Source organism: Zeus faber (genome assembly GCF_960531495.2).
Source record: "Zeus faber genome assembly, chromosome: 1".
NCBI classification, from domain to species: domain Eukaryota; kingdom Metazoa; phylum Chordata; class Actinopteri; order Zeiformes; family Zeidae; genus Zeus; species Zeus faber.
The window spans coordinates 55095929-55117336 of NC_137193.1; the positions used below are offsets into that span (position 1 = coordinate 55095929).

At 45.2% G+C, this 21408-nt stretch overlaps 1 protein-coding gene across 1 annotated transcript; it reads right to left on the minus strand.

Annotated features, from left to right (window-relative positions):
- Positions 1 to 96: 96 nt before the first annotated feature.
- Positions 97 to 20239, minus strand: slco2a1 (solute carrier organic anion transporter family, member 2A1). The gene is made up of 14 exons (XM_080017761.1): positions 20191 to 20239; positions 9080 to 9217; positions 7968 to 8130; positions 7180 to 7392; positions 6864 to 6962; positions 6617 to 6756; positions 6219 to 6294; positions 5743 to 5907; positions 4771 to 4975; positions 3421 to 3568; positions 1781 to 1944; positions 1522 to 1586; positions 1214 to 1334; positions 97 to 1099 (listed from the first exon to the last, which is right to left on the minus strand). Exons 1-14 carry the CDS (start codon positions 20224 to 20226, stop codon positions 979 to 981), a joined length of 1854 nt encoding a protein of 617 aa, XP_079873887.1. The 5' UTR covers positions 20227 to 20239; the 3' UTR covers positions 97 to 978.
- Positions 20240 to 21408: the final 1169 nt, after the last annotated feature.

Genomic DNA, 21408 nt, shown 5'->3' on the forward strand with positions numbered 1-21408 from the left:
ACAGACGGACAGACAAGAGAGACAGACAGACTGATTGGAGACTGAAATAGTGGTATCATTTTTTATTTTTTATTTTATTTACCAGCGACTTATTCATTCAAAACAGAAATTAAGTCTACAGCGGGGAATACCATAGTGAGTGTATACATCTTTTCAATGAATCATATGAGTAAAGAGTGTTGTATTAAAAATCAACTGTGCAGTGGTTAAAGTGTGATACAGGCAAATAACACTGTGTATAATGTATTCCACAGTTAATAAAGCTGTCACACATGTGCCTCAGTTTTTGAGACGGAAATCCATATATGAAACTTAAATATTAAGCTGGAGTTAATGTTGCCATTTGCAACCAGAACATGTAATGAGTGAAGGTCAGCCTTCGGAACAAGCAGTGAAAGACAACAGATAGCATCCTTCACATGTCCCTCCGGTCCTGTTGTCTTTTAAAGTGGTAATCCATACAGTAAGAGTGTCGGTGTTGGGTTGATGTTTTTTCATCCGAGGGCGTTGTTCTTTTTATGAATGTTCAGCCCAGTCGACAGTTCACTGACCCAAAACAGTTATGCTGCTTCATCAAGTTCTTATTGTTCAACAATTGAAACTTTATATAAAGCCACATACACATAACACAAATACAGTGAAAGATTGTTTCTTATAAAGTGCCACTTTAAAAAAAAGGTATCAATATATTCTTTATAAACAGCAGAATCTTACGAATACCACTTTAACTCATTTCAGGAAAAAAATAAAAGTGTCCAGCGATTGATGTTGTCGGTCCTGTATTGAATTGTGAAAAGATTCCACATCCCAATGGGGTAAAAATGGAAACTTCAAATCGAACACCGGGTGGAGGTAAAAAACGGGCTCCAAAGCCTTGATGGTGACCGTTCGTTTTTCATTTCGTGAGAGCGTGGTTCTTCTCAGAGGTGAGTTGATCACCTGGACGTCTCCAGAGATGTCAGCCAATGAGAGGCGGCGTTACAGCGGTCCCTCCAGCCGCTTCTCTAAACTGTACTCCCTGGTTCGCCGCACCTTCCACCCGACCAGCATCAGGAAGACGATCCCCATCACTTTGAAGGCCACATGCAGGCCCAGATATCTGCAGGAGCAAGGACGTGAAGCAACACAAAGATTTGACAGCATGAGTTAACTCATTCCCTTTTTATGTCCATAAAAAATATAAAATATTAGAGTATGTTGATATTTTTTTAACCTGTTCCTCAAGATGTTGTTGTCGTAGTAACCGCAGCTGAGCTTCTTCCCGCACATGTGCTTCCACCAGATACATGACGTATCGATGGCCATCCCGAACAGAGCAGGAGCTGGGAGCCAGGCTGGCAACACATCCACAAACAGTTTAGAGTCCCTTAGAAGTTTATAACACCTTAAATAGGCTCAAGGGGGCTCTCCAACATTTGCTTCAAAAGAACAAAAGCAAAGATATGTAAAATGATTGCTGATACCCAACATATAAATAATAATATAATAATCACATGATGAACTATATGTATATTCCCTTACCGAGCACTCTCATTAGCAAAAACTGGACTCCAATAGCGAATGACTTTTCTTCATGGGGAACAGTTCTAAAAACAACACAAAATAAATCACAATGTTCATATGAGGAAAATAACAGCAATTATTACTTAAAATACGAAAAGGATTCAGGTAATTGTTTGTTTGGAAACCATTTGACCTTGTAACTAATAGTTAGTTCCAATGTCACCCTTAATGTCCACCTACAGTACAGTACTGGAAGATTGTAGACTTGATGTGGTACCTGAGGACCATCATATAAATGGGGTTGTGGGTGAGGCTGGCGATCAGTCCTGCCAGGGAGATGATGGAAATAACGAGCGGCAGGTAGTGAGGGCAGCTGTTGGGACAGTGGCGAGGACTGGCGCGGCCGTGGCCCCCGGAGACACACCTGCAGCTGGTGTACGCCTGGGTTCAAAGAGAGATAAGAAGGGAAGAAGAGAAGAAGTAAGAGAGAAAGTTAAATGCGTCACTAATAGCCGGGAAGAAGTCAGATCCACAATCAATGCCGTCTTTTGTTTGGCTCTGATTCTGATGTGACTTTTCATTTTTAAAATGCAAAAAAAAAACAAAAAAAAAAAAACATAAAGAAATGATCCTAAATTGTTTTGGAGTGTCTGTAGAATAAGCAGGATAATGCCCTTCAAGTTGTCCCTTATAGGCATTTAATGCACTCTGCCCCTCACAACATCAATTCAAGTGTGAGCTGGCAGATTTTTAACCTTTATATGAATTGAATATCCATAGATGCCATTAAATATTAATTGCTATACTAATACGAATACTAGTTACTAATAAACGGCGGTATGTCCAAAGATTAATATCTTTCAGGCACAATACAAGGTATTCAGATACTTTCACCTCCAAAAAAATTATTCGGGGCTTCTCTGCTATTCCCTATAAACCCTTATTATAAGTAAACAACACTGTGCATATTAAACACAAGATGATGCAGCACAAACGTGGAGCCCAGTCCTACAGGTCCCACGTCAGCAAACCTTCCTTTTAAATTCAGATAAGTTTTAGCTCATAGGGCATGTGACCGGTCGCCTTAGATATCATTTTTTATCAGCAATCACAGTAACTATAAATAAGAAACTGATCAAACCCAGTACCTGCCACAATTTAGCCATCCTGAGTTTCTCGACCACTCCTCCCAGCGTCAAACCGTGTGGCTCTCTCGTCTAACCTTTAGAGGCTTCCTTAAGCCTGGATAGGCCTCCAGCAAGGGCAAATAATTAGTCTGTGATTACTCGGGATTAATCCATGAAGCCAGCTGCAGCCGCCACTGTATGCGACTGAGTCATATCGACTAATAGTCTATTATGAGCCTCCTAGAATCCTCCTACTCTGCGATTACTCACAGGGTCTAACAAATTTAATACTGCGGCTCTGATCCTCTTAAAACACCTACTATATACTCTGCTAATTAAATATCGATTTTGGCATCGATCGTGAACCTCACATGTTGCGTTGGTGGTGATGCAATTTCTCTGCCCGTTTCCTGATGATCCAAATTATTTAGTAAATAGGTGAGAACAAACAGAGCAGTCGGCACCATATGATGTATGCATGTTTTATATTTGGTTATTAAACTAGTGAAATAAAGAGTGAATGTTGAGCGGAGATGTACTAAAAGTCTCAATACAAGACTACAGGTTTAATTTTACTATAATGATATACCTACTGAGTAATAAATGTCAATATTTAAAGTTTCCCACTTTCCGACGTTCCACTTGTCATGTGGAAATGCCACAGCTCATTAGGGAAAAAATGTCTTTATAGGACCGATAATACCGATAATTCACAAGACCGCAGTAATATACATATAATTCTATACTTTTGGGGTCTGGTAATCTTTGATCTCATTGTACTCTTTCTCACCTGCACCCTGTGGGTGTTGTTGGGGTCTCTGGTGAAGTTGGTGCAGCCGGCGTGGCACGGGGAGATGTACTCCACGCCGTCAGATCCACACACTGGGTTGAAGGCTCCGGCCGGACAGGAGCAGTTGGAGTAACACTGGGACAGAGACCTGGGGGAACACAGAGAGAAAAGGACAGCGAGGGAGAGCGAGAGAGAGTGAGCGAGAGAGGATCTTAGGACATGGCTGTAACCACAGAGGATTATAGAAGAAGAGCACACAGCTCGGGTCACTTCACAGTTGCAGCTGAGGGAGGGCTATATTGACTTAATATCTATCTTTTGATATGAGACTAGATATCTTCTGGAATTTTGGTTATGGTTAAAAGTTCTATTTACAGTATAGTTTTTAAGGCTGTATTACAGTAAAGCGATGCAAATGTCTGATCTTCATAGACTGTTTTAGAAGGTTTTAACCAATGCCTCTAGCATGGATATATTACTAAACATTACTAATGTTTGCTTCTCTTGTGTGTAAATATTGTATGAGAGAACCAACTGTCATCCCCAAAATATCGCCAAATGATCAGTATTGAGGTATTTTTATTCTCTCAATATCACCCATATAACTACATAAATAAATAAATAAATAAATAAATAAATAAATAAATAAATAAATAAAAAATACGGGGTGTTGCAATGATATTTCATTGCATATATGTATGAACATATGTATGTGGCAAATAAACTTAGGGGGGACAGTAGCTCAGGAGGTAGAGCGGGTCGTCTAGAGGTTCGATCCCAGGCTCCTCCTGGTAGCGTGCTGATGTGTCCTTGAGCAAGACACCTAACCCCCTAACTGCTCCCCGGGCGCCTCTGCATGGCAGCCCACTGCTCCTAGATACATCAGATACTAGGATGGTGAAATGCAGAGACATTTCAAATTTCCCCATTGTGGGACTGATAAGGGTTTATTAAAAAAAAAAAAAAAAAAACATATTAAGGAGAAGAATTTTGGGATAGAAGGAAAACTGTAAGCTAAATGTTAGAATGTCATTTATACATGATGAAGCCTCATAAACAGAAATTTAAAAGGCCCCAACATCTGTTCTTACCTTAGTTGTTGGTGCCTTGTTTAACTTAAGAGCTGTCAAGTAGTTTGTCAAGACTGGCTTTTAACACGGAACAAGATGGCAGCTGATTTAAATCTTTCATTCAGTTATTATGACTGGAAAGCTTGCTTCAATCAATATAACCATTGAAGAAAGATGTGAGTAAAACCATTTCCAACATTCAATCAGGGAGATGCAAAGACCCATGAAATGCGCAAACAAAAACAAAACAAAAAATAAAGAACACGGATCCCGTCTTTACCCATGCTGTCCGACTTGATGGTAATTGACCTCTGAGACACTCTGGGTGGGACAGCCCATGAAGAAGAGAGGGATGAAGAGCAGCGCGGAGATGGTTAGCATGATCACGGAGAAGCGTGGTATGGCCTTCATGGAGAGACCAGTTCTCTTCATGATTACTCCACCCAGCAGCATCCCCACTGCGAGCAATGGCAGGTTCACAGCACCTGGGAGGCAAAATAAGTTCCATTGACTTCCAAGTGGATGGACCAATTTTGGGTCAGACATGTGACACTTCAGAAAAGGCCCTTTCATCCTGCTCGGTATTTGAGAATGTCTCTGTGGTGCTGGTAGTAATGTCTCCGCTGTTGTACTGTTTTAGCCACATTTCAGTGATTATCTCTCTAAATGGTTCTGCACTTATACATTTTCGAGCTGCTGCTGCAGTGAATATTGAGTGCTTGATGTTAAATGCGAAATTGGTATGAAGCATCTGTGGCTGCAAAGGTAATGAGCCATCATTGCCTACCTGGAATTCGCTTTCCCCTTCCTAGCAAGGCAAAACAAAATAGTTGTAGTCTAGTGCTGAGCACCTAACTGAGAAAGAGCAGTTACAAGAAGGACTCGCTAAATAAAAAAACAAAAAAAATAAAAAAAAGAATAAGCTTACTTTGAAAAAGGATAATTCAGCGCATCTGAATATGAAATAAGATCTGAAATGGTGTTTATGGACAAGCTGGAACTAGACCTGGGCCTGGAAATATAGGGCTCTGAACAAAGGGATCTGAGAACCAGAGTATATTTATAAAGTAACTGAGTTAGCATAGTAGCTCTAGTGACACTAGAGTATTATTTTGACTACATCTTTCTCCCCTTGAGCATATATGTATGACCGTATGTATGTATTTGTAATATATACAACATATATACACAAATATTCTCTTGAACTTGAACTTATATAGCATCTTGTGGCCATGTAAGTTCTTGTACCCACCTATGAGCAGGCTGCTGTATGTGGGTGAGGTGCTGTATTGTCGCTCCAGATACTTATTCAGGAAGGTGGCGAGACCTGCGATGACTGAGGAAAAGCAGCACTGAGCCAGTACCAACATCAAGAAGAGAGGACTCAGCAGGAGCTGAACAAACAGTCTCGGGAACACTGCAAAGACACAATTACAAACCAGACACAAAGACAAGGTCACCAAACACAAAAAGATCAGATATTTCCAATGCCACGTGGGACAATACTCACTCTTTGTTGAACAGAGCATCTGAACATTAAACAGCGGCCTCTGAACCAAATTAGAACACAGACTTGTACAGAAAACAAAAGGGGGGACGGTGACAAAGAAGGGTACAAATATTAACCTGATAGAAATTCTAAGGTCAGTGTTTCTCAAATTATCAACATTTCTATTTGATGAAATCAGAGGATCATTAACAGACCAGTGTGATTAGTAATGAACTCACTCTTGAGGAAATCAAGCAAGGAGGTCTGATCTGACTTCATTGAGTCTTCATTTTTGGCAGTATCAACTTCAATCACCTGTGAAACAGAAAAACTAAATTGGAATCAAGAGAATATGAAATTCCTGGGTTGATTACATTTTATTTCCTAAAAATAAGGAAAAACAAGACCAAAGATTTTTTGTTTAATTATTTATATTATATTGCCGGGTCAATGCCCATGTAATTTGAATGCAGTTCATTAAGTGCCTTCTAGCTATGTGATTTTTTTAATGTTGGTTACAAAATACTATATTTGGGTCTTTCGGTCTGAGGATAACTGAACCTATGCAATGATAAAATAAAGCCAGCAGATGTCAGTACAACACGAGGTAATAAAGGGACGTGAAAGTTGGACATACTTCGCCTTCCACAGGCATTCTACGAGGGAAGAGGAAGTAAGGGATGGATGCTAGTGCCAAGCTCCCGGAAGAAATAAGCAGACCCATCCACCAGGCGCCCACCCAGCGGGGGTCGCTGATACTCAGCTCCTCGTTGACTGCTGCAGGTCAGGGGGAGAACAGAGCACAGCAAGACCATGTATGAACCCACTGGTCCATGGATTCTACATTTATTGGTCCACCGAAAACACTGTGGACAAGCCAGTACCTGATCCAGTCGTGTTCACATCCACATAGATTCTCAGCATGATGGAGCCGAGCAGGTAGCCAAAGGCCGGCCCAAATACAGAGACCGAGAAGAGAATTGCTGTAAAGAGAAAAGCACATAGTGACAGTGAGACTCCCCACGCTAAAGTTACAAGGACTGTCCTCGAATAATTCAAATGCATTACCCACACACTAGTTTCTGGAATAACCCAATATACAGTGACACCATGACCCCAGGTTAATGTCCTGGATGGTGTTCTGTTTAAGTTCTGTTTATCTAAACTATTAAATCTACCTCTGATCTACAGGTTATTCACCTATGTAAAGGGGGGAGTTTCCGTGCCCTGCAAAATCATCCACGTAGGAAATACCAAAGGGCTGGATGGGCACCGAGCCCATGCCAAACAGCAGCTGAGCAATGGCCATGATCAGCCACAGGTTGTTGGATTCAGTCAAGCGCTTGGTCTCATCATGGCTGCACGATTCCGGGGAGCTGGAGTTCAACTGCGGGTTGCAAATGTCGTGGCGATCTGGAGGTTTAAATGCATGGGGGGAGTGGGGGGTGGGGTGGGGGCGTTTAGGCATGGGAAAGGAGGGGAAAAGTTTTATATCAATATTACTCTCTGGTAATTACCACAATGAATGAATACAGGACATCTGACTACTTTCATTTCCTGAGGATTTGTTGACCCCCTCATTGGGTGCTCTGTGTGAGGCCAGTGGACTTTGTCTCGCGGATGGGAAAGTTAAGGAAGGAACAGGAAGAATGTTGGTGAACTGCCAGTTTTGTAATTTTAATCTACCTGGATTGAGTTTCCCAACAATGTTTGCGTTTGAGGACACCTGCAGGCTTTCCAAACACTGCAGCCCCAGCACTCCCTTCCTCTCCGCAGCAACAACACAGGAAGCCAAATACTATACACAGCAATGGCTCCTATCATTTACTGACTTTGTTGTGAAGCAGGTACTGTAGGTGCTTCTCGGTCTCGATCAGTGATTTACTTCCAGTAAAGTGCTGCCATAACACACTCATATCAGCATAATCCTTTATTGCATACTCATTCAAGATCATAATCTTGAAACGCGTAGCATCATGTCATCTTACCGTGTAAAACGGAGTCGTACTGGTAGGGCTCTGATAAGAAGTGTGGTAAGGTCAGGATCATGGCGCTGACGGACATCACTAGTCCTCCGATCCCGATGAGCCGGGGTCGATGCACCCGACTCCCAAAGTAGCTCACGAACACTATCAGCACCGTGTTGCCAACCTGAAAATACACACAGACGTTCGGTGCCAGCTCAGAGCTCAATCATTTTAAAAATGGACTCCTTCTCAAATCGATATGAAAAAGCTAAGTGTCCGGTCAGGCTCCCATTTTGAACAAATATTTGCCGCGTCTTTATTCAGACCAGACATAGTGGGCACACATTATGTAAAAAAAAAAATGATGTGAGAAAGTGGCAAAGAATAAAACATATTTAAAGTAAAACAACCACCAAGAATGATATATCAGGTAGATTGCGTTTTTATCTCCCCCATTAAATCTCACCTCAAGAATGATAAAAAAAAAAAAGAAAGAATAAAAGTAAATAAATAAATAAATAAATAAATAAATAAATGCATATATATATAAACATTTTAAAAGCTGTAACCTAGGAGACTAAATTGGCAAACCGATTGATGCTGTGATTAAACAGAAGCCGGTGGAACATGTAAACTTCCAAATTTAATTCATTTCTTGTGAACCACGGTCAAGCACCCTTGAAACCCTTTCTGATAGGGCATATAAATCTTGTTCTGCAGAATGTCTGTTATGCGTATCTTTGAAATTATCATGATCTCCGCCTTCATCTACCTTCCCCTCCCCCTCCTTACCTGTCTCATTAATCCACCGCCATTCACCTGCGCACACAGCTATTCCCGATCTGTAATCTAACCCCTATATATGCCTCTCTCACCAGTCACCCATTGCCAGATTGTCTTCGATGCTTGCACCAGACTCTCCAGCGTCCTCCGGACTGATTCCCCGCTACCGACTCTGCCTCGCTCCGACCACGTATCCTGCCTGCCCCCTGCCTGTCTTCCGTCTGCTCTACAAATAAAAGACATTACCAAATATCCCTGCCTGTCTTTGTGCTGCAATTGGGTCCTAACCACACCCGTTACAGAAATGAATTTCTCCTGAGCCGTACAGGGAATGTTGGGCTAGCTCGTACCTCGTGCAGAGAGGAAATGGTTCCTGAGGTGTAGCTGTTGAGGCCAAAGCGCCTCTCAATGGTGGTGATGGTGCTCTTGAAGTAGGAGCTGTAGAGCAGCTGGGTGAGCTGCAGCAAGCCATGGCACAGCACAAACAGCTGGATAGGACACAGTGGGATTTCATATTTATGTATACTGTATATACCCATCAGCTACAACATTAGAACCACTGACAGGTGAAGTGAATAACATTGATCACCTCGTTCCAATGGCACCTTCAAGAGGTGGGATATATTAGGCAGCAAGTGAACAGTCAGTTCTTGAAGTTGGTGTGTTGGAAGCAGGAAAAATGGGCAAGCGTAAGGATCTGAGTGACTTTAACAAGGGCCAAATAGTGATGGATCAACGACTGGATGAGAGCATCTCCAAAATGACAGGTCATGTGAGGTGTTCCCGGTATGCAGTGGTTAGGAAGGAAAACCGTTGAACCGACAACAGGGTCATGGGCGCCAATGGGCTCATTGATGTGCCTGGGGAGTGAAGTCTAGCCCGTCGGCCCGATCCCACAGAAGAGATACTGTAGCACTAATTGCTGAAAAAGTTAATGCTGCTATGATAGAAAGGTGTCAGAACACACAATGTATCACAGCTTGCTGCATATTGGGCTGTGTAGTTGCAGAGTGTCCGTGCTGACCCTGTCCACCACCTAAAGCACACTACAATGGGCACGTGAGCGTCACAACTGACCCCTCGGGGGCGGGACTTGGCTCTGGGCCTGTGGTCCGTCCTTGGCATCCGCGGCCCGGGTTCTACACCTGCGGCACCCGCATCACGCATCACGCACGCTTCACTGCACTGCAGGCATCTTATGCCACACATACAACGCATCCCCACGTGCAGGCATAAGATGTCTTCATATGGGGATGGGTTGAATGTGTGCCCTCCGGGGGTTCAGTTTCTCCTCACGCTCCCTGGGACGGGTTGTGTGGGTGTTGCTCCGCAGGCTCCCAGCTTCTCTGGGGGTTGGGGGGTCTATTGTTGCTGCAGGGCAAGGTGCTCGGGGCTTTCCTGCGGTAGTGGGGTGTCTATATGGCCGCGGGCCAACGATATAATTCCAACCTCATACACTTCAACTAATTGGGACAAGTACTGTGCACTCACTGGTGGACACATTACACACATTACACACGCACACACACACATACATACATGCGGACTCATCACAGGCACACACACACACACACACCGCCAGCACCTGCTTTGAACACGGTCCTCTACATCCTCCTGTCACAGCCCTCTGCTTTTCTCCCTCATTAACTGCCATATCTATGGCAGGAAGAAGCCACGTGCCGAATTGCTGTTCCTATTTTCCTGGACATAACTAATTCTGTTTTGTCGATAAATGTTGTCATATGTTGCTGTTTCTATGTTTTTTCTTGTTTGTTTCTTTATTTGTCTCACCCATGGTGATTCTCCCCCTCTTGGAGTAGTAATAATGATTAGTTATTTATCGGCCAAAAATGGTAAGACCGTTCTCTTAAAAGGGGGATTGGTGGCAGTTCTGTGTAACCAAAAGCTGTGCTCTTGTCATCCCACATGTCATCCACAGGACAAAGTTCAGTAGCAGTTCTAGATGATTGAATAAAATAAAAAGTTGCATTGCAGTTTGAGAAGTTGAACTCCACTTGCTGATGAACTCTGTCCTAGATACAATTGCATACAAATACTCTGTTGTATGCCCATGCTGACAGCACAGGTAAAAAAATAAAAAAATAAATAAGTGGACCATGGAGCAAATGAAGAAGGTGGCCTGGTCTGATGAATCATGTTTTCTTTTACATCATGTGAATGGCCTGGTTCGTGTGCCTAGTTTACCTGGGGAAGAGATGCCACCAGGATGCACTATGAGAAGAAGGCAAGCTGGCGGGGCGGTGTGATACTCTGAGCAATGTTCTGCTGGGAAACCTTGTGTCCGGGCATTCATGTGGATGTTACATTGACACGTACCACCTACCTAAACATTGTTGAAAACCAAGTGCACCCCTTCATGGCAACAGTTTTCCCTGATGGCAGTGGCCTGTTTTAGCAGGATAATGTGTCCTGCCACACTGCAAAAATTGCTCAGGAGTGGTTTGAGGAACATGACAAAGAGTTGATCTGGCCTCCAAATTCCCCAGATCTCAATCCAATAGCGCACCTGCGGGATGTGCTGGAACAACAAGACCGATCCATGGGGGCCCCATGGACTCAAAGGATCTGCTGCTAACGTCTTGGTGCCAGATACCACAGGACACCTTACGAGGTCTTGTGGAGTCCATGCCTCCACGGGTCAGAGCTGTTTTGGCAGCACGAGGTGGAGTGACACAATAAAAGGCAATTTAATGTATGTATTATTTAAGTGTGTTTGTGTTTGTGTGTGTGTGTGTGTGTGTGTGTGTGTATGTGCATATAAACATATATATATATATATATATATATATATATATATATATATATATATATATATATATATATGTGTGTGTGTGTGTTTGTGTGTGTGTGTACAATAGGGATGGCACGATACCGCGGCAGTATTTTTCTCTCTTTCATTTTTATTTTTCTTCTTAGCAGCTGTGGCATAAATACATCCATTAAATAACTTTAGGTGATGCTGAAGATCTCTCTCAAGTTTGTTGCGTTTAAGTTTCCACTGCTGGTGTGAAGTATTTCCACACAGCTGATACTGTGGCAGATCCCACGCACAGGTGCCATGCTGAATGACTATTGCTTATTGTTGTTGCCATGGTAACATTGCTATCACAGTGCCTATTACTTCTCTTTACATCACATTAAGTCTCCACAGTAATGACGCCAAAGGTTTTTAGGTGATATTTCAGTATTTCAGACTTGAGTTGTTAGAGGACCGGATTCCTACATTTTTTTCCTTCCAATATCCAATAGCAACCAATTAAATTTACTGGGTGTTGGATTGGTGCCATCTCTAATTTTCAGAATAGGATTTCTATTTAAAAAAATGCTAACCAAGTGTTAAACCTAGTATTAAGTATTAAGGACAGAAGATGGCCGTTCTATAAAAATGGCCTAATAAATCCGGGAGATAAAATTGAATCCTGCTTCTAATAAAAGAAACTTAAACTTCTTTCCGCTTGAATGGATCTATTTAAAGCCCAAATAACCATTTTTAGTTTTAATAAAATGAGAATCATTAGGCCATAAACCTTGTTATAAAACAATGGACCATATCAGTGATTTATTAATGCATTTTGGGCTGAAAGCATTCTAACAGTAATATCATAAACTGTGTGGAAATGTTTAATACACTGTTGAACTTAACCCAACTCCGCTGGTGGGATTTCTCCCCAACCCCCATCCCCAGTGATCTGGAAAAAGGTTCCACACACACTGTGTGACACTCGTTGCACACTCTTCAAACAAACCCTGCAGCTCCAGAAAACTTAGATTCATTAAGTGCTCTAAAAGGGCATGTTGAGATTCGGAGTGAATTTGCTATGAAAACACAAGTGGTTAATCCAAGCCTCCTGTTATTTATTGGCTGCCAGGCCGAGCTGAGGAAGAATAAACGCCCCGTTGATCTCTGGAACAGCTAATGTTCCTATTAAAGCTCGGCTTTACGGTATGTTAGCACACACAATAGCTGTTTTTTTGCCGCGCCGCTAATATTTCACCCTAGTTTTGAATCAAACAGCCTTTAATTGTCGAGATTTTTTGATGGGACGTGTTTGCTCAGGCGAGGAAATGAGGCCCTTTGTGCGAGAGTTATATTAAACCAAATGGGGTCAAGCTCAAATTCAGCCTTGTTTCTATCATTGTCAAAAAATAATGATTCAGGGCCAATATATAACGTAAATCTTATGATGATATTGTACATCCATTGTACGGTCAATGTGTCGATTACTCTTTAAAAAGAGATGTACCTCACGCCAAAACCTGGGTGGGATAATGATGTTTGCATTTTTTCCTAAATGCATCCAAGTGAGTATATAGAGCGTGTGTGTGTGTGTTTATCATGGTGAAGTATTTCTGAAAACAACTGGCTTCTGTTCATGAATCACGGTGTCATATATGACAAACAAACCCCATTTGGGCGAGAGCGCAAAGTGTGTCTGTTTGCCCTGACTACGGCGATGAAAGGCTAGAGATGATCCCTCTGGAAGTGAGATACAAGGTTTGGTGTTTACTCACCCTATCAATAAAAATTATTTAAAAACCATTGATGCCTCGTATCGTCAACCTTCTGCTGGTTTAAAGATACTGGAACCCCACCCCACCACCTGTCCCTTAAAGGGGACATATTATGCTCCTTTTCAACAAGTTAATAGGGGTGTCTGAGGTCTCTAAAAAATGTCGTCAAAGTTTTTTGCTGAATACACCTCATATCAAGCATTCTTGCCATTCTAGCATGCCTCAAAACCATCCTGTTTCAGATGCGCTGTTTCAGTGTGTGTCGCATGGTGTGATGCCTCCCTCCTGAGGCCCTTTATTTCTGTAAGTCAATGGGGTTTGACTATTTACAAGTAATAGTAAATGTTCACTTATTTCCCCTTAGCAGTTCACAAAAATTTGTTTCTGAAAGAATTTGAGGCGAGAAATAAGCAGTGCTGTTGCTGAGTCTTCACTCATATTAGATCTACAGTACAAGGCCTCATTTAAAAATCTGTTGGTTGCCCTGCTCCAAGCCTGTGGGGGACTGTTTGTTTCACTCAATTAGGAAACGTCGTAAAATAAAATAAATAAATACATCTTCAATAAAAACACATTGATTTTAACACTCCATCATAGATTCCGGGGCGGATGCGAGTTTCCTCGACCAGGGGCTAGCAAGCCAGCTAGGCCTGACACCCGTCCCTCTCCCCGCACCGCTCGAGGTCAAGGGGCTGGATGGGTCGTATCTGACCCGGATTACCCACCAGACAGCTCCCCTCAAGCTGCTACTCTCCGGCAACCACCGTGAGTCTTTAAGGTTCTTCCTTATTGATTCCCCACTGAACCCTGTGGTGCTGGGGTACCCCTGGCTCCAGACCCACAACCCTCAGATGGACTGGCGCTCGGGCAGCGTGAGCTCCTGGAGCACACACTGTCATGCCCACTGCCTCCGCTCGGCCCCAACCCCGCTGCCGGGCGTGCTGCAGCAGGTCCCCAGGAGCCTTGACCTGCCCTCGGTTCCATCGCAATATCTGGACCTAGCCCCGGTCTTCAGCAAGCAGGAGGCGCTATCCTTACCACCTCATCGCCCCTATGACTGCGCAATCAACCTCCTGCCAGGCGCCCCCCTCCCCTGCAGTTGCCTGTATAACATCTCCCGGCCCGAACAGGAGGCCATGGAGACTTACATCCGCGACTCTCTCGCTGCCGGGATTATTCGCCCCTCGTCTTCTCCACTAGGTGCAGGGTTCTTCTTTGTTGCGAAGAAGGACCGTCCTTGCATTGATTTCAGGGGACTGAACGATATCACGATCAAAGACAAGTACCCCTTGCCCCTGATGGATTCAGTCTTCGTCCCCATCCAGGGGGCCACCCACTTTTCCAAGCTGGACCTCCGCAACGCTTACCACCTGGTTTGCATTCGCGAAGGGGACGAGTGGAAGACCGCCTTTAACACCCCGCTCGGACACTTTAAGTACCTTGTTATGCCCTTTGGGCTGTCTAATGCCCCAGCGGTCTTCCAGGCCCTAATTAACGATGTCCTCCGGGACATGCTCAACTCCTTTGTCTTTGTTTACCTCGACAACATCTTGATTTTCTCCAAATCCCTCTCCGAGCACGTAAAGCATGTACGCCTGGTGCTGCAGCGCCTCCTGGAAAACCGTCTGTTTGTTAAAGCCGACAAGTGTGTCTTCCACGTTCCATCCATTTCATTCCTAGGGTTCATCATTGGCCGAGGGAGGCTGGAGATGGATCCCAAGAAGCTGGCCGCCGTGGTGGAGTGGCCAACCCCAGCCAATAGGAAGCAGCTCCAACGGTTCCTCGGGTTTGCAAACTTCTACTGGCGCTTCATCCGTAACTTCAGTCGCATCGATGCTCCCCTCTCAGCCCTTACCTCCACCGCAGTGGCCTTCAAATGGACCCCCCCGGCCGAGGCCGCGTTCCTCAACCTCAGGACCCGCTTTTCTTCGGCCCCGGTCCTGGCCCAGCCCGACGCCAACCTCCAGTTCGTGGTAGAAGTGGACGCTTCAGACACGCCAGCGCTCCCCAACCGATGGTAAGCTCCACCCCTGTGCCTTTCTGTCCCGCAGGCTCACACCACCCGAGCGCAACTATGACGTGGGTAACCGGGAACTACTGGCTGTCAAACTAGCCCTGGAGGAATGGCGCCACTGGCTTGAGGGAGCAATCCACCCCTTCTTCGTCTGGACCGATCACAAGAACTTGGCCTATATCCGGACGGCGAAGCGGCTCAACTCCCGGCAGGCCAGGTGGGCGTTGTTTTTTGGCCGGTTTAACTTCTCCCTATCCTACCGCCCAGGAACCAAGAACACCAAACCCGACGCCCTGTCCCGTGTGTTCGCGCCAGAGGAGAAGACGGGGGATCCTGAACCCATCCTTCCACCCCTGTGCCTTGCCGCCACACACACCTGGGAGATCGAGTCCCTCGTCACCCAAGCACAGGAGCACCAGCCCGACCCAGGACCGGACCCCCTAACCGCCTGTTCGTCCCTGACTCTGCACACTCCCAGGTTCTGCAGTGGGCCCATGCCTCCCGCCTCAGCTGCCACCCCGGGATCACCCGCACCCTGGCCATCGTCCGCCAGCACTTCTGGTGGCCGACCCTGCTCCCTGACACCCGGTCCTTCGTCTCGGCCTGCCCCACCTGCGCCCGGTCCAAGACCTCCACCCGACCCCGCTCCGGCCTCCTCCGCCCATTACCCATCCCGACTCGTCCTTGGTCCCACATCGCCCTGGACTTCGTCACCGGTCTTCCACCATCCCAGGGCAACACTACCATCCTCACGGTGGTGGACCGCTTTTCTAAGGCGGCCCACTTCCTCGCCCTACCATCGGCGAGGGAGACCGCAGACCTGCTGGTGGCCGAGGTGTTCCGCCGCCATGGCATTCCGGCAGACGTGGTGTCAGACAGAGGACCCCAGTTCACCTCCAAGGTCTGGCGCGCCTTCTGCTCGGCCCTGGGGGCACAGGTCAGTCTCTCCTCCGGTTTCCACCCCCAGACCAACGGCCAGACGGAGCGGGCGAACCAGGAGGTGGAGGCCATGCTCCGCTGCCTGACAACCACCAGCCCCACCTCCTGGAGCGACCAGCTGCCATGGGCCGAGTACGCCCACAACACCCTGGTGAATGCCTCCTCCGGCCTGTCGCCCTTCCAATGCTCTCTGGGCTACCAACCCCCGCTGTTCCCTGCCCAGGAGGCTGAGATCGCCGTACCCTCCGTCCAGGCCCACATTGGTCGCTGCCGGAGGACGTGGAGGAGGGCCCGCTCTGCCCTACTCCGGGCCTCGGTCAGGTCCCAGCGGCAGGCGAACCGGCACCGGTCCGCACCTACATACGTCCCCGGACAGATGGTTTGGCTCTCCACAAGGGACTTGCCCCTCAAGGTGGACTCCCGAAAACTCGCTCCCCGGCATGTTGGCCCCTTTCCCATTGAGTCAATCATCAACCCCTGTGCCGTACGCCTCCGTCTCGCTCCCTCCGTGTCCACCCTACCTTCCATGTATCCCTGCTCAAGCCAGTGGTTTCCAGCCCTCTCTCACCCCCCACCACCCCCCCTCACCATCAACGGCCACCCGACCTACACAGTGCGGCGCCTGCTGGACGTGCGGCGCCGGGGGAGGGGCTTCCAGTACCTCGTGGACTGGGAGGGATACGGCCCGGAGGAACGCTCCTGGGTCCCCCGGAGACAGATCCTGGATGCCTCCCTCGTCCGGGATTTCAACCGAACTCGTCCTTCAGGCTCCAGGTGTCTGCCAAGGGGCGTCCGTAGAGGGGGGGGTACTGTTAGGCCCACGGCCTCCCAGCGCCACTAGGGGCCGCCCTTGCCCATCTGCACACACCTGGGATCAATTACCCGCACTGTATTTAGCCCCAGCTTCCTAGCCATTCCCTGCCAGACCGTCAACTAGCTTTCCCCGAGTTGCATCGCGATTGGCTCCCTTCCTAGTTCCCAGTTCCAAGTTCCTAGTTTATGTCTTGTTGTCTCGCCTTCCCTTCACCTGTCTGTCTCCGCTCGTCGACCAGGACTCTCCATCCAGCCTGGTTCCCCGTCTCTCCACCCGGATCCTGGACCCCATCTCCTGGTCATCATCGTCCCTGCCCTGCCCTGCTCCATCCCCTCCCGACCAGGTCCCCCCGGCCAGCTCCACCGTTCCGGTTAATAAACATCCCTTGCCTGCCTCCCCGTCTCCCTGTGTCGTGCGTTTGGGTTCCTCTCTGTTCTGGTCGTGACAGCCGTGTTCTCTGGAATATCACACTTAAATAAAGTTAAATGGCTCAAATAAAAACTGTGGATTGATATAAAATTTGTTTTTTTCTTATAATTTATTGCATGGAGGCTTTTGTGGTGCTTGTAGTGTGGAAGCCGACGAAGAATTTGGACACGGTGGTCTCATGTGCCACGGTTGGCCCACTGCGGCTCCAGGTTATAACTTATATACGGTTATAACAAAATTAAATATGAATAATTAATACATATAAAAAAGAAACACTTTTAATAGCAGCCATAGCAATTTGAAAATGTAATTCTGTTAAATTGTGATGTTGGTTTGAATTAGATTGATTGTTCAGCCCTATTTCTATTATTATTGAGGCCCCATACGATGTCGGAAGGGGTCGCAAATCTGAACAGCTTGTTAAACCAGATGTTTTATAAAATAAAGACTTTACAAAAAAACTGACTGGGTTGTCTTATTTCACAGTTTGTGTGTCAGCACTGAAAATTTGTTTTTCATAATAGATCCCCTTTAAAGCTCTGCAACCCTCTCACTTAAGCTCCGCCCAGTCTGCCTCATGGTTTTTTTTTGTCTCCGTCAAGGGGAATAATGGAGGGAAGTTGGAATTTGAATTTCCAACACTTTTCACATCAAGGGCAAATATTTGAGCTGTGGAGCTGGACGTTAACCTGCATTTCCACCAGGAAATCCCCTACACTACAAAACATCCGTCAGGAAATCAAAAATGAGAAAGGAAAGGCTCAGTAGCAAGCGCTCCTGATGTATCTGAAAGCAGCCATACATAGCAACAATATCACTTCCCTTCCATTGTGGAGCGATCTTAAAACACTTTGCTGAACAATGGAATCATCATCAAAGGTCTCAAAATGACCTCCCAGCGGCCTCATAAAGATGTTTACTATTTGCTCTATAACACTCAATTATAAACACTCATAATGCATTATGGGCTTCATTTCCATTCTTCAAGCAATTCATGTGTTGAAGTGAAGTGAAGTGATCTGGCCTGCAAAGGAAATCATGTGAACAAGAGCTTCAGGTCGCTGAAGGAGGAATGCTGTGGAAAAACATGAAAACCATAGTTTGTTTGATATAAGCTGTGCTGTTGAGGTTGGGAAAGCGTCCATGTTAAAATATGAACGTTACAGGGCGTCTACATATCAGTATCGAAGACACACCTTTGATATGTAATATAGGTGCAGCCCAGAGTAGATGAGGTCAAAGTCGCTACAAAAAGGCAAATAAATGATGAAATCGTGCAAACAAAGCGCACAGAACAGCATTCACTCATGTTGGGAGGAGACGGATGCCTTCGATAGCCTCGACTGGGGCCAGGAATGACGAAGTGTTTTAAGTGTCTTGTGAAAGCACCGCGGCCAATTTTCTTTGTCAACATTACTCGCTGGTCACCTAAGGTCAGCCTGAGTTGGAGGGAAAGACGCTGGAAAAAAAAACACAAGCTGCAGGTTTGGAAAGTAGACATGAGAACGAACATGAGCTTCCAGGCCCCAAAGCACTGGTGCAAAGATCATGTTGATCTGGCCTCCCTTCAGCTGCGAAGTGAGAGAAACCCAAAAACAAGTGCATGGGGAAGGGTGGTTTTGTCGAGGTTTTCCTCAGACCCGGATGTGTGATTGATGTTCATTTGAGCATCTCAACTACCCGTGAATCTCATACGGCCAGGTATGTGTACAAATGAGTGCGGTAGAATGGACCGGTGATGGGCTGAACTTTACAAAGACCGTCTTAATAACAGGGGAAAGAATTTGGAGAATCTCTCGGTCCTATTTGGTTTTGAGAACAAGCCAATTTACTTTTGTTCCCCTGTTATGCAAGCGCTTTTTATGAACACTTATTACAACTTTTCCATGGCTGCACCAACACAACATGCACCGTGGATCACTTTGACTCCTCACAAGCAGTAAGTTAACATAGATTACCTCCTAGACAGTTTGTACACGGGCAAATGATGGTTGTTGACATGGCAAATTATATTAAACCAAGAAACAGGAAAAACAAGTGCTACTTTTGCAACATCCCAGCAGCGCACATCAAAAAACAATAGGCAAATGAATAATAACAAATAATAGAATAAAAATTAAGAAATATAAAAATGAAAAGTGAAAGGTGTCAGAATCTGGGGAAAAGGGGAAATATTAACTAAACTTCACAGTTAACTATACACAAATAATCTCTTGATCTTGAACTTAAAAAATGGATAATATGGATAATGGAAAATAAACCTGAACAATCAATCAACAATTCATATTCATATTCCCATTTAAACAAATGGCAGCTCAATGCACTTTAAATTAAAATACATTGGACAAAAAAAACAGCGTACAGGCGGGGCTTCATAGTTAAAATTCAATGAGAGAATATTAAAAATGAATATATTCGAAAAGAGGGTAGAAGCGTTCTCAGGACTTCAGGGAAACAAAAGTCTCTATGAGGTTGATAACGCATTCCAACGCCACTTCCCAAGTTTACTTTTAGTAATCTATGCAATCCTTGTATGAAATAATACTAATATATTCACTGCGGGAGCAAATGTATATATATATATATATATATATATATATATATATATATATATATATATATATATATATAATATCTACTGTAGACAACAGGGTCTATCACATGAAGAGATCACCTTGAAGAGATGTTTACTTTCCTCTCAAACAGTCATATAAACTGCAGCAGCTTCCTACCTTGATGTTGCAGAATGTTGAGGCAGGTTTCTTCATTTTCTTTGGTGGAAACGTGTTTTCCTCGTCCCGGGGCGAAAGGAGCGCGGCGTCAGTGTCTCCGTGTCCTCCTCCTCCGAGGCTGACGCTCTTTTTATCAGCGTGACGTCACCGGACTCAGCCCACAACCTCCACGCGCGATTGTTTTTGTCGTCGGAGGCACGCGCCGCTTTTCATCGGGAAGCCTGAATTAGTGAGACTCTTTGTTTGAAAATATATTTATTTTTCAGGTAAGGCGGTTGTTTTTTAATTTGGATTTATATTGGTTTAACATGTAATATAACATATGATATATTCATTTATGCAACATTACTCACAACTCCTATTCCTAGAAGAAAAGAAGAAAGAAAGAGAAGAAACAGTCTTTATTCATCACGCAACACACCACACTACAACACATGCTTGCACACACACACACATGCTTTGAATGGTGGCCGGTGAAATGGATTCTCTGCGTTTAACCCATCCTGGCTTGTCCTTCCTCCGGGGCCACAGCCAGGAGCAGTGGGCAGCATACGTGGACGCGCCCGGGGACCAGGTGATAAGTGTCCATCGCTGGTCAGACGATGATGGGTGCATGTTTTTGAGGGGGTCCTTACTGACGTGAGGTGGAGGAAACCCCATGTGAGCACGGGGAGAACATGCAAACTCCACACAGAAAGGCTCCTATTTGGGAGATAACCCGCCGGAGCACGGTGCCAACAGCGCCTAAAGTGCCACAATTTGCCTCTATTTTAACGCGATCTACATTAAACGTGTGTATTTTACGGCATTTTAGGGGTTTAAAACGGACGTTTTTTAAAGCGTTTTTCCGTAGGGTAATGAGCTTTTCCTTCTGCCAATAAGTTTAAAGTTTGTGTAACCAATCAGCAAAGGGTAAGGCCAAGCCAAAGCAATGCATCAATGAAAGGTGCTGCCATTGTTGTGCTGTAGATCTGTGTTGTCTTTATGAATTGTACTGTACAATCAGTGGATTATGTGACAGCAAAGAAGCCTCTTTTGGACATTCTTTCAGAATGCCATTTGGCATTCATAATCACATTAATAATGATCCAAATGACTGTAGCCTATGTTATATATAAATATATATTGTGGTGAGCTTACACCATCGAATAAAAGTATTATTCGCGACAGAGAATTCTTTTATAAACCACCGCCTGAGGTCCATCCAACGCACGACCA

What these genes read in the sequence shown, in the direction of transcription:
- slco2a1 (XM_080017761.1), bottom strand. Translation starts at nt 20,226, where the DNA reads ATGAAGAAACCTGCCTCAACATTCTGCAACATCAAG. An exon ending in ATTTATATGATGGTCCTCAG is followed by an intron (nt 1,587 to 1,780) that starts GTACCACATCAA and finishes TGTTGTTTTTAG; the next exon opens with AACTGTTCCCCATGAAGAAA. An exon ending in AACAACATCTTGAGGAACAG is followed by an intron (nt 1,100 to 1,213) that starts GTTAAAAAAATA and finishes TTGCTCCTGCAG; the next exon opens with ATATCTGGGCCTGCATGTGG.